At 50.9% G+C, this 12,146-nt stretch overlaps 1 protein-coding gene across 4 annotated transcripts in view; it reads left to right on the forward strand.

The window, feature by feature from the left end:
* Positions 1–518: 518 nt before the first annotated feature.
* The window catches only part of ZMYM3 (zinc finger MYM-type containing 3), a 33,134-nt gene continuing 21,506 nt past the window's right edge, over positions 519–12,146 (forward strand). For 2 of the 4 annotated variants that reach the window (XM_062630115.1, XM_062630118.1), the window contains exons 1-3: positions 519–657; positions 10,452–11,348; positions 12,053–12,096. In XM_062630115.1, coding sequence (XP_062486099.1) covers positions 10,466–11,348; positions 12,053–12,096 — 927 coding nt within the window. In that variant the 5' untranslated portion in view covers positions 519–657; positions 10,452–10,465. Of the gene's footprint in view, positions 658–758; positions 1,251–10,451; positions 11,349–12,052; positions 12,097–12,146 lie in introns of those variants that run through there. The other 2 variants (XM_062630117.1, XM_062630116.1) reach the window with 2 other exon arrangements.

The raw sequence follows: 12,146 nt of genomic DNA on the forward strand, positions 1-12,146 counted from the left end.
GTCGCGGCATGGGCAATTTCACTGCCTTTCAGTAAATCCTCCCGCGTCCTGCCGCAAGTAACAGGGCGGGTGCCGTGAGCCCGTGGCCAGCCTGCTCTCCGGGCACAGCAGCCCCGCCGGAGCGAGTGCGGCCGGCGGCGTGGTCGGTTCCCCTGCCCGGAGGTCGCCCCGACTTCTCCCGGCCCCGGCCCTGCGCACCGCGGACCCCGCGGGGGACAAGGAATCGGGCCGGGGCTGTGTCGCGGCGGGTGAAGGAGTGGGGCGGCTACGGGGGGCAGTGGTGGGATCACCCGCGGACGCGAGAGCCCCCGAGAGCCGGGGAGGCACAGCCTGGCACGCGGGTGCCCGCTGGGGAAGGGGTGTGTGTTGGAGGGTGCCGTGGGCGGGGGAGCCCATGTCGGGGGTGTCGTGAGCGCGGGAGGAGGGCCCGGGGAGTGCGGGTCGCCTCAGGTAGGGAAGGGAGCGGGGCCTGAGTGGGGGAGGGGAGCTGGAGGGGGCGGTGGCCGGGGCAGCCCCTCCTAGGGGCGGAACGGCATCCCGGGCCCCGCGGAAGCCCCGCCCAGTCGCGCTGTCACTCACCGCCCCGGGGAGACTCTCCAGCTCCGGGGAGGCGGTGGCGGCGCCTGGAAGCGGCCGGGCGGCTCCCCCCGCGGGCAGGTAGAGGCTGTGGCGGCGAGGTCGAACTGGGCGCCCCCGGGGCGGCAGCGGGCCCGGGTGGTGCGAAGCGGCAGCGATAGGGTTAAGGGGGGGGGGGGAGTGGGGTGGCAATCTTGCTACTCGCGATCCGCTCCGCACTTTGCGGGTGGCCGTGCGGGCACCGGCGGGGAGCTGGGCACCCCGTTCCGGGCCGCGCCTCCCGCCGCACACGGTCCCCCGCCTCTCGCCGTGCCCCGCCGGGGTACGTGCGCTGCCCGCGTTCGGATCTGCTCTGTCTTTTCACGGGGCCCTGCTCCGCCGCGGTGATCCGCTTCGGGTTTTCCTGCCGCCCGGTGGAGTGCGGGCTGAGGCGCCAATCCTAGGCTCCTTGCTCCGCGTTTGCGAGGCCACCGCCTGCAAGAGAGTCTCGCGAGCCCAGGCTTCGCCGCGACCAATAGAAAAGCGTCCCTCGCTCTGTACAGCCAATAGGGCGCTGCCTCTGCCCCACCGCTGGCTGCAGCGCGCTGAGGGCTCCGAGCGGCGCCTCCATTTAAAGGGGCCGCGACCAGAATCCGGGCTCTGGGTGGCGCGGGCGGCGCAGCGCTGGGTGCAAGGTATGAGGGGTGCCGGCCGCAGGCACCTCCCTGCGGCTGCCCGGGGCCGCAGCTGGAGTGGCGGCATGGGGCCCCGAGCGTGGGGCGCCGGTGCTTGGCCCCCCCGGGGGGGGGGCGGGGCAGGGGCGTGCGGCGCGGGTCCCGGACGGATGCCCGCCCGGGGGGTGGGGCTTATCGCTCCGGTAGGGGGCGGGGCTTGCACCACCCACCCCGGTCGTGGCGACCGCTTGGGGGCGCCCTGCGGCGGGGGAGGGCCGAACCCTGCCCCGACCCGCGCTCACCGCGTGCGGGGCTCGTGGTGCCGCACGCGTCGCACGCAGCCTCTCTGCGAGGGTCGCTGGGGGGGTGTCCCCCACCCCGTGCTTCGGCGCGCCGGGCTCGGGGCTTCAGGGGGCTGATGCCAGCTCCTGGAGCGCCGCCTGCCTTAGCGCCCATCCCTGTCCCTGCTGTGCGGCAGTGCCCGCCCGGTGCTCTGCCCCAGCACCTTCCTTGACCGCCTCTCCCTGTGCCTTGGGCAGAGGCTTTGGGCTACGCAGCCTTAATGCTGTTGTCACCACATGGGGTAGTGAAGCCTGTGGAGCTCCAGAAGCATGCAGCTGCAGGTCTGTTGACCTGGCCACCTGCTCTGTCCTGCTTCCCCCTGTGTGGAGATGGTGGCTCTGGATCGGGGCAGGGCCTGGAGTGAGTCTGTGGGTTCCTGGGCACCATGTGCTGCCCTCGAGGACCAGGCTCTGTGAGAGAAAGGAGCAGCCCTGTAGAGCTGCTGGTGCCACTGGAAGAGACCAAGCCCCGACCTGTTGAAGCATCTCTGACTGGCTGCGTGTAAGTAGTATGGCGGTGGCCAGCGAGGTGCCCTGGGTGAATTAATGTCTCCCATGGGTTTGCAGAGGCAGGACTGGCCCCGAAAGCGGGAGGGTGGGCACTGGTGAGGCTGGGAGCTGGCTGCGGTGGGTGCCCGTCACGAGAAAAGGCCATAGCAGTCACAGATTGCTTGTGTGGACAGAGGCAGTGCTGGCCATGGGCTGTGTCAGGTGATGGTGGGGGATAGGAAGCTCAGCTGAATGCTGGAATGGTTTCTGAAGTCTCTTTCTGATGAGAGTGGGAGCTGCTTCATTTGTGCTCTTGCCTTCTCCTCCTGCTGTGCTTCAGCCTCTTGGTTTAGGCTGTAGCTTCTTTCCCTCTCAGGGCTACTACATTCTCTGAGAAAACTTAATCTGCATTTTCTTGTCTAACCCTGCCTATCCTGGGACCAAAGCTGGTGATATGATTGTAGCTCTGTTATTGCCAGTCCAGCTTTACTAAAGGAATAGCCACAGCCTACAGAGCTGCTGCCTGTAATGGCCAAGCTGCAGCTCACAGCCCCAGTGTACATATTTGCGCCATCTCTGTTTCTCTCCGCAGCTGCTTGTATCCCTCTTACTGCAAGTGCCCTTGCTTTGGAGGATGCTTTGTCTATATGTCATAGCAGATTCCTCCACATCCAGAACAAGGGGCTGAGGCTGCATCCATGGCCTTTGGGAGCAAAGCCCCTTGTGTAATTTCTTTTAGGGGTGTTCTGTGGTCAGTGATGCCGGGATGCGCGACCCTGATGGACACGGGTGTGCTAGCAAAAGCCTCTAGTGCAGAAGGGTTATGGTAAAAGCAATACAAGGGAAGTGTGGAATAGGCTACAGCTGTGACAAGGAATTTGTTAGCTTAGCAAAGGTTGTTCTGGTAAGGTTTCTCTGGAATTGCATTTTAATCTCAGCAGTGTTTTAGGTGTTAACTTCTCTCTCTGGTGGCAGCATAGGTCAGAAAAGGGCAGTGCTTGAGACCATCTTCACCAGTCCTGCTGGCCATGGGCTCCAGGGGTGTCTTCTGGCCACTTCCTGTAAGCCTGTTCTGCTGCTCAGCCCTCGGCAGCATAAAGAGAATGAATAGAGTCAGTCACTACGCTGGGTGAGACATTGGTCTGTTCAACACAGCCTTACCCAGTGCCAGTTTGTACAGCTGCATGGGAGGTGAAGCATCCCGACACTGGGAACCGTGTTTGGGGACCTGGCAGCAGGCACCTTGCAGAGCGTTTTGAGACTTGTCAGCAAGGCCAGGGAGACAGCTTACCTTGAGATTCCAGTATTTTTGTCTCTGTAAAGATGGCTTGCTCTCAAAGATACACCCTTCCTGAGATTCTGCCCTCTTGTCTTCTCTCTCTGTGCAGTAATGTTTATTCAAAGATTCACAGACAGATTTAGGTTGGAAGGCAGCTCTGGAAGTCTCTAGTCTAACTGACCTGCTCACAGCAAAGCTGACTTGAGACTGTGTCATTCAGGGCTTCGTCCAGTTAAGTTTTGAGGACCTCCAGAGCCAGAGAGTCTGTGGCCTGGTCAGACAACCTCCTGCAGCATTTGGGCAACAGGCAGAAACCCTGAGGCCATTTCTTTCTGGCCACTTCCAGTTCTACTGTCTATTTCTGTCTTTCAATCAGTGTCTTCTTATCATCAGGGCGGTTTCAACAGGTGCTGCTTGAACATGCTGTGCACCTCCATGCTTTTCTGTTGTGCTTCAGCTACTACTCCCAAAGGTTTTTTACCCACCCACCTTCTTCGCCTGTGTATAATGCTGTGTTGGTGGGGCAGATGTTGTTATGTGGCAAGTGGTGAGCCTTGGAAGAAATGTTGCTTTTTCATGTTATAGACACAAAGCTGTACGAGTAATAGGAGAGGTTTCTCTCTGACTTGATCTTCAAGTGCAGTTGGTTCTAGAAGCTATTGCTCTCCAGGCATTGCTGCTAAGACTGTTTTAACATGTATAAACAAAACAAGTTGTGTTAGAGTGTACTTAGATATGTTGCTGCTTTCTCTGTTGCAAAGCCCTGATGCTTAGTGCTTGGCAGGGGGTGGGATCCTGGTCTTATGCAAAGACATGAGAGTCTTCAAGCTGCTTCCAGGATGGTGTCCTGGATGGATGAGCATGCTCCTGTGGCTGTCTTAGAGTTTACTACTAATACAGAGATTTTGGGTTAACAGCAACCAGTGCTGACATCCAAGCAATGCTGTCAAGTACCTTTAGAAGTGTTGCAGGAAATCTCCTGGTAAATCTAATTCCAGACAATTCTGCTGTTTTGCAGACAATTGTCTGGAATGTTTTGAAGAATTGTCTGGAATTATATTTACATCTAGTTTTACATCTGCTCTGTATTGCAGAGTTCAGGCTTCCTTGATTTGAGTGACTGCTGTCGTGGAATCATAGAATGGTTTGGGTTGGAAGGGACCTTTAAAGCTCACCCAGTTCCAGCCCCTAGTTCCTCTAGTTCCATCCTGGAAATAGCTACACAAAATTTGAGACCTGCACCCTAAGCTGGTGCTCCTGTTGCAGAAAAATCTGGTGGTGAACTTGGTACTTTCCGGCTTTGGGGCTGTTAAAAGCCATCACTGGTGTCTTAAGGCTGCTGCTGGTATTCTGGGAAGTTTCTTCTTTACCCTTTCTACCAGTTCCTGTTGCATAGGCAGTTCCAGTCACATGTGACAGTGAAGACTGTCCTGAAGGGGACGTAGTGACAGCTACTGCTAGGTGCACTCTGAGGGAACCAATAACACATTTGTGAGATGAGACAACAGTTCACTTGAGGCTTGCCTGCGGAGCACAAGCTGAAGAAGTTGACCAGTGACATCTGCAGTAGCTATAGCTGACTTGGACGGTCACAGAGTGCTGCTGTAAAATCTCCAGGTCACAGAGGGTTTACATATCCCTGGTCAGTTATCTAAATCCACCAGGTTGGAAAAGACCTTTAAAATCTTGAGCCATTCCCAGCACTGCCAAGGCCACCACTGCCCATGGCACTGAGGCCTCGTCTCCACACTGTGTGAACACTTGCAGGGATGGTGACTGCAGCCCTGCCCTGGGCAGCCTGTTCCAATGCCTGAGCACCCTCTGGGGCAGGAATTGTTCCTCAGCTCCATCTAAACCTGCCCTGGTGCAGCTTGAGGCCATTTCCTCTTGTCCCATCTGTTGTTCCCTGGGAGCAGAGCCCAGCCCCTCCTGGCTCCATCCTCCTTTGGGGTAGTTGTAGGGAGTATTAATCTGTAAAGAGGTGTTTCTGAGTTTGTCCAACTTTGGTATCCAGCTGTTTGAGTCCTCATATTTATTTGTTTGTATCTCCAAAGAGTCCTCTGCTGTTGATCTTACCTTGTGGGTTTTTTTTTGAGATAGGTCATGGCTCCCCATTTCTTTTCAATGAACAAAAATAGGCTTATCACTGAAAGGTGTTTCCTGAATCATAGTTGATTCTTAAAGCAGTGGGATTCTTGCATTATTGTTTTTTGTGGGGTTTTTTTTGTTTTTTTTTTTTATTATTGTTATTTGAAAACCATGCCATAGGGGTTGGAACCAGATGATCTTTAAGGTCCCTTTCAACCAAAACCATTCTATGGTTCTATGAAGCATCTCAGCTCTTTCAGTATATGTCATCAAGTGTAGACACTAGCCAAAAATGAGATGATAATGTTCTGATGGGATGGGAGTTACTGTTTATTCTAAAATTTGGCACAAAAAGTAGGAACTTCCTCCAGAGATGTGCTCAGGTCTTACAGAACTTGTAGGTAGGGGTTCCCTGGGATGTTGATATAAGTGTCCTAATTTTTTGTAGCTATTAACACTTTTCATATTTCAGATGATCTCTAGTAGCAAAAAAAGGTAAATCCCTTCAGCCTTCAAAGGTCTTGAAAATCTGAATCCATATCCATGCCCATACCCATGAACAAAAGTCTAGGATAGGTATCTAAGCAATTGCTGTTCCTTTGCTGGAGGAAAACAGTAACTTCATGGCCATGCTATTTTGTGGGCAGTGAAGCCTTCTGAGGTATTCGCTTCATCAAGAGAGATCTGAGATCTTACTGCCTGATTTTAATGAAATGTCTGATGATAGCTCCTCTTTTTTTTTGTAGGTAGGCCACATATTCCTGTGCTAATAGTTACCTGAGGACACTGAGATGTGGAAGATCTGCCCAGTTGCAGCACCGCTGATGTCTTTAATAAGCTAGATAAAGTCTCAGGTAGTCACTTGGTGTACTTGGGTGTCCTGGTAGAGATGGCTCGCTCTGAGCTTCCAGGTCTGAGAGGAGATCCATGTTCCCCTCCTTTGGCAGGAAATGCAGGTCAGGTTTGGTAGTAACATGTTGGATCTGGGTGTCAGTATTGCATTCTATGCCAGTCCTGCCCACTCGGGGCAGACCCTCAGCCATCCCATCATTTAGAATCATGGAATCACAGAATCTCAAAGTTGTTTGGGTTGGAAGGGATGGGGAAGCTCCAGTTCCCTTGGGCAGCTTCTTCAGAAACTTGCATGCTACCTGAGAAGCAGTCTGCTTCAGACTTTTGTGCAGGGGACTCCTTGAACTTGATCTTCCCAGGATTATCTGTTGCTGAGTATTCTGGAGAGGATGGTGCTGTGTCCTAAGTAAGGAGTTTCCAAGTGTCCAGCAGAGCAGTCATATCTACTGCGTCCTCTTCGTTTGGCTAAGTCATTTTCCAGTGTGCTCTCCTCACTGCCAGGTATGTGGCTAGAAAAGAGGAAGATTTCAAGCAGAGCTCAGCAGCTGAGCAGTGCATCCAGCTGATTCTGGAATAAAAAGGACAATGACTTGTGGTGGATCATTTCAGCATCGCCAGAAACAATAAGCTATTTTTTTTCCTCTTGGAGCAAATGAGAAGAAACTTTACCAAAGGTAAAGTGGATGTTCGGTTGGAAGCCTAACTCACCTTGAAGCTCAGCAGAGAGCCAATAAGAATGTGAATGAATGCAAACAGAAGTGGCATTTCTTACCCTTCTGCAGCTCTAATTTTCTCAAGTTGAGTTTGACTTCAGAGTGACCCACGGAGCTGGAAAGCATAGTTCTTTCCTGTTCTGAGGGCTGCCCTCTTCATTCTCATCAGGTGGCAGCTGTAAACCACTGTAAAGACTTCATTGAAGGGAAACAGAATTGCAGTGATGGCCAGGGACATTGCTTGCTTTCCTGCTCAGCCTGCTTGTCAACATCACCTCCTTGGGTCCTGCCTCAACTCAAACTCCGTCAGCTTTTCCAGATTCATAGAATTGTAGAATGGTTTGTGGTGGAAGGGACCTTAAAGCTCATCCAGTTCCAACCCCCTGCCATGGGCAGGGACACCTTCCACTAGAGCAGCTTGCTGCAAGCCTCTTACAACCTGGCTTAATACATCAAAAGTCAGCACTTACCTGCTCTGTGTTGCCTTCTCACAGAGCTCTGCTGCAGCACACTTCAAATAAACAAAAGGACAATATTTTTAAAACGAAATGTCAGGCTGCAGAGCACATTGCCCCTGACACTGGTTCAGAGAGGGGGTTAGGCAGATTCAGAGAGGATTTGCCCAGTACAGACTCTTATTGGTAAGAGTCTCAGTGCAACTCAGGCAGTTCTTCAGCAGCTGATTGCCACTTGATTGGAGGATGTGCTGAAGAGGAGTGTCCTCGTAGTTGTGTCTTATTCTCTCTTCCCAAGTATCCATTCTTGGTAGGAACAGGGTATTAGAATACATTGTCTTCTTGTTTGACTGACTGCAGGAGTCCTTAGGTTTGTATGTCCCAAGAAGAAATTTTTGGGTCATTCACCAGAATGCATGAGCTGTTCTGCTGGAGACAGAGCTGCTATCTCTTAGTCAGAGCTGATGAAAGTGGATTGGATCTTGAACAGAAAGGGCAGGTGCTGTGCTTCCAACCAGAACATGCATTTGGGTGGTCTTACTCCAGACTCCTGGGTCTGCAGAAAGGTCTGTGTATCTGTCTCAGCCACATATCAGTAGTTTGGAGTTAACTTAATCTGCAGATTATTTATTCTTTTTAAGACCATTTTGTTGGTCAGTATTGTCTCCCATTAAGTTTGTTGGTCTTGTCTTGCATCATTGTGAGGGTGCTGGGGTGCTGGCACATGGTGCCCAGAGAAGCTGTGGCTGCCCCATCCCTGGCAGTGTTCAAGGCCAGGTTGGACACAGGGGCTTGGAGCAAGCTGCTCTAGTGGAAGGTGTCCCTGCCCGTGGCAGCGGTTGAAGCTGGAGGAGCTTTAAGGTCCCTTGAACCCAAACTAGCCTGCGATTCTGCAGTCATGATGATCTTGCACCCAAAGTTTTAAATCAGTGTTAAGGTATGCACTGTTGAAACCAGACTCTTTTTGTCTATTTGTAGAGCACATGAGAAGCATGGCAAGAGCATAGTTGAATCGATGCTTGCGTTATTCTCTGGGAGGGAATGTCCAAATGGATTTCTTATGCTCTGAACTGTTCCCAGAGTCTGTTTCTACCAAGCAAAGACTAGGCCAGCTGAAACTGGCGACTACTCTATGAGTATTGCCTCTGTGGTTCATTGCAGACTCATGCAAAGTATCTGAAGGTGAATTTGAGGAGGATGTTAGTCCTGTTAAGTATACCTATAAATAAACTTTCCTTATGCATCTGGTGACTTGACCTTTCTGCTGCTTATTGTTGTAAGGTCTGCTGTCTGTCTGGAGATCTGGGTGGGGGCATCTTGGAGAAGGAGGCATTGTTTGCTTTCTGAACAGCAGAAAAAATGTGTTTATCATCCTGGGAGGATTCTCACCTGTTTCCAGTCCTTAGGAGCTTTCTTTCAAATGTCTTTATTTCCATTTTACTTTGTTATTCTTTCTGTCAGCCACCTGAAAACACATATTAGATCCTGAATTGCTCTTGGATTGGCTCGTTCCAGAAGCTTTGTCGCCTCTGTAACTAAAGAGTGAATGGAATCATCAAAGTCTTCAGTGGTGAAACTTGCTGGGAATCTCTGAAGATCACGTCTTGTGTAGTTGTGATTGTGGGAACAGTGCTTATCAGCTGCTGTGAAACAGAAATTGTCACTATGTTTTAAGTTAAAATAAGGAGGCAGTGATTTTGAACTCCTGGGTATGGAGTAGGGTACAATTCCCTAAAGTCTTGCTTAAACAAATTTCACAAGTTGGATGCTTTCTCTGTCAAAGTATGTCCTGTTCAGTTCTGAACAAACCATCTGTGAGTGAGACTTGGTTATGCTTTCAGGGGGAAGGATACAATGAAAGAATTAATCAGCCTTCACCAGTGAAATTATTTCAGCATTCCTCCTTCATTTATATAGGTGAGTTATGCCCGTAGTAAGCCCCAATGGACAGGAATAGTGAATCTTCTGCTTCAGGGCCTAAAACAGTGCCAAATTTAGAATTAGAATATTTTTAATAGCAGTGGATAGGTTGGTGACACATCTTCTGATTCTTGTGCCTTTCTTGTAGTGTCTACTAACAGCTTGTTTTAGAATCACAGAATCATGGAATGGTTCTCTAAGCAGCCTGTTCCATTGCTTCACCACTCTCACACTGAAGAGTTTCTTCCTTATATCTAACCTAAATCTCCATTGTTTCAGTTTGAACCCATTCCCCCTTGTCCTATCACTACGTTCCTTGATGAAGATCAATATTGTCTCCCATTGTTTGTTGGTCTTGTCTTGCATCATTGTGAGGGTGCTGAGGCGCTGGCACAGGGTGCCCAGAGAAGCTGTGGCTGCCCCATCCCTGGCAGTGTTCAAGGCCAGGCTGGACACAGGGGCTTGGAGCAAGCTGCTCTAGTGGAAGGTGTCACCGCCCATAGCAGGTTTTGAGTTTTGAGGTTCCTTCCAACACAAACCAGTCTGGGATTCTGTGACTATTATCTTCTACAGTTTTGAGACTATGCTATAGCTGTAGTTTATGGTTCATATGGTTCATATCTGGTTATATCTGTCCTCTGACAAAATTCCTGCATCTTGTCATCCTGGGTCTTGTTCAAGGCACAGTCTACAGACCTGTAAAGATCTTTCTGCCTCTATGTTTAAGAGAAGAGTTATTTTAAAAATAGATATGTTAGCTCCATGAGTAAAGACCAGGAGAAAGGACAGACATTTAGGTCTGGTGAGACAGACAAAGGCAGGGAAGGGGGCATTACACACCACAGAGCAGCTGTGTGAAGCCTCAAGTTGGTACTCAAGTCATTTCTGATACCCCACTGTGTCATTTATCATAAGCAAGTCTTGTTGCCATGCTGTGATGAGGTGTATGGAGGCTGTAGAGTTCCCAAAGGTTTGCTGTGTCCTGCTTCCTTGTTTTTACTCCAACATTGTTCAGAAGAGTGGACAATTCATGTGCTGTGTTAGACTGCTTTTCGTTAACTTGCAAGTCTTCCTCTCCTTTCCAGTTGCCATCTTCTAAATGGATTCCAGCGAATTTCCAGGATCTTTGGACCCCTTGTCCTTGCCTGACAAACCACTTATTGGTGATCTTCCTGCTGACATGGAGTTTGGTGAAGATCTCCTGGGCTCCCAAACAGCTTCTACTGAGGAAGTTTCAGTACTTCAGCCCCCTGACTGGGATCAGTCCAAGCAGATGACTGCAGATGGGAACTTGGGCCTTCTAGTGAAAGCAGACAGCCTGTCTGAACTAAGCAAATCAAACAACCTCGTTCTAGATAAACCTGCTGTCTTAGATATGCTGGAGAAACCTCCTGTCTTGGATGACTCAGATAAAACTGCTGACTTGGCGGAGCTGGATAAATCAGAGGGTCTGGATGCGCTGTATAAAGTACATCCTTCCCAAGAAGTGGAGGATAGACCGGCAGACTCCTCTGCCCTCTCTAGGGAAGCTCTTGTTCCAGAAACATGGAAAGAAGAGGGAGATTCACCAAGAAGTGATTCTGGGGATATTAAGAAAGATGGTGCTGCTGCTATTTCTGCACTGTCTGATGACAACACCCCTGAATCACCCCGACAGCCTGTTCCTGACTCTGGGAACCTCAGCAGTGCCCCAGCCATGGAAGAAATCACAGAGCAATCCTCAAGTCTGCCAATGGCCCCCTCCCAACCCAGTCTTAAACAGACAAAGAAGACAAGGTTGAAGGCAGCAAGGAAAAGCTCACCCGTGCAGAGGGAAGGGCCAACAGGGGAATCAGAGGTGGAACTGAGCATGGACACCAGAACTGCAGCTTTGCCCCCTGAGCCCACAGAGGAAAACCAGGCAGAGGAAGGGGATAATAGTGGGAACAGCTCACTTAAAGAAAATAGTGTACTGAAAGCACAGGAAACTTCACCACCTGCAGGTAGGTCGTTATCTCCGCAGAATTTGGCTTTTTTTTGCTCAGGAGGTCATCCTGCACATTGCTGAAGCTGGAGTCTGTTTTGCATTTCAACTTTGCCCGTTGTCCCCTGTTATGGAAATTGTCAATGCTCCTGATGGGCTAGATTTGGGGAAGGAGTCTTGCTTACAGGGAATAATGCTCTGGCAGCTCCTCCCTTGATGCACACAAGCTTTTGGTCTAGCTTTCATAGCTTTAACTTTGTTTTTTGATGCTTGTGTCAGCTAGGAGGTTCCCTGGTAAAGCTGCAGCTGCACCTCAGCTTAGCTCGTGCTCTTCATCACTGGAGTTCCTTTGCTGAAACTGAGGGTCAGCCAGAAGGTGTTTCCAATAGGCAAAGTCCCTCTGCCTAGGCTGGACCTTCTCAGGAGATCCTCAGTCTTGGTCAGAAGCAGTTGAAGGCAACTGTCCAGCATGCCTCTCCCTTGCAGGGAGGTCTCCCCCTTAAAGAACTTCTCCCAGGCCATGTGTTTGTATCTCTAGTTATAGATGGTTTAGGAGCTTTCCTGTGTCTGATCACCACCAGAACTGTGCTTCTTAGCCAGGACTGTCTGAGGCCTCATGTGCAGACTGACCCAAAGGGTGGCTGCATTTGAGGAATGCCTGTCCCCTTCTGTTAGAGAAAAGCAAGATGTTAGATGCAAACGTCTTTTGTGCTTCTGTTCCAGGAGAAGGCCTGTCTGGGAAGGGAAGCGAGCTGCCAACTGAGAAGGTAAGGATGATGCAGTCAAAGTATATATGCTACAGGAGCATAGAGGGTGG

Source organism: Pezoporus occidentalis, unplaced genomic scaffold (genome assembly GCF_034315485.1).
Source record: "Pezoporus occidentalis ecotype Australia unplaced genomic scaffold, CSIRO_AGI_Poc_V1 ctg348, whole genome shotgun sequence".
In the NCBI taxonomy this organism is placed as follows: Eukaryota; Metazoa; Chordata; class Aves; order Psittaciformes; family Psittacidae; genus Pezoporus; species Pezoporus occidentalis.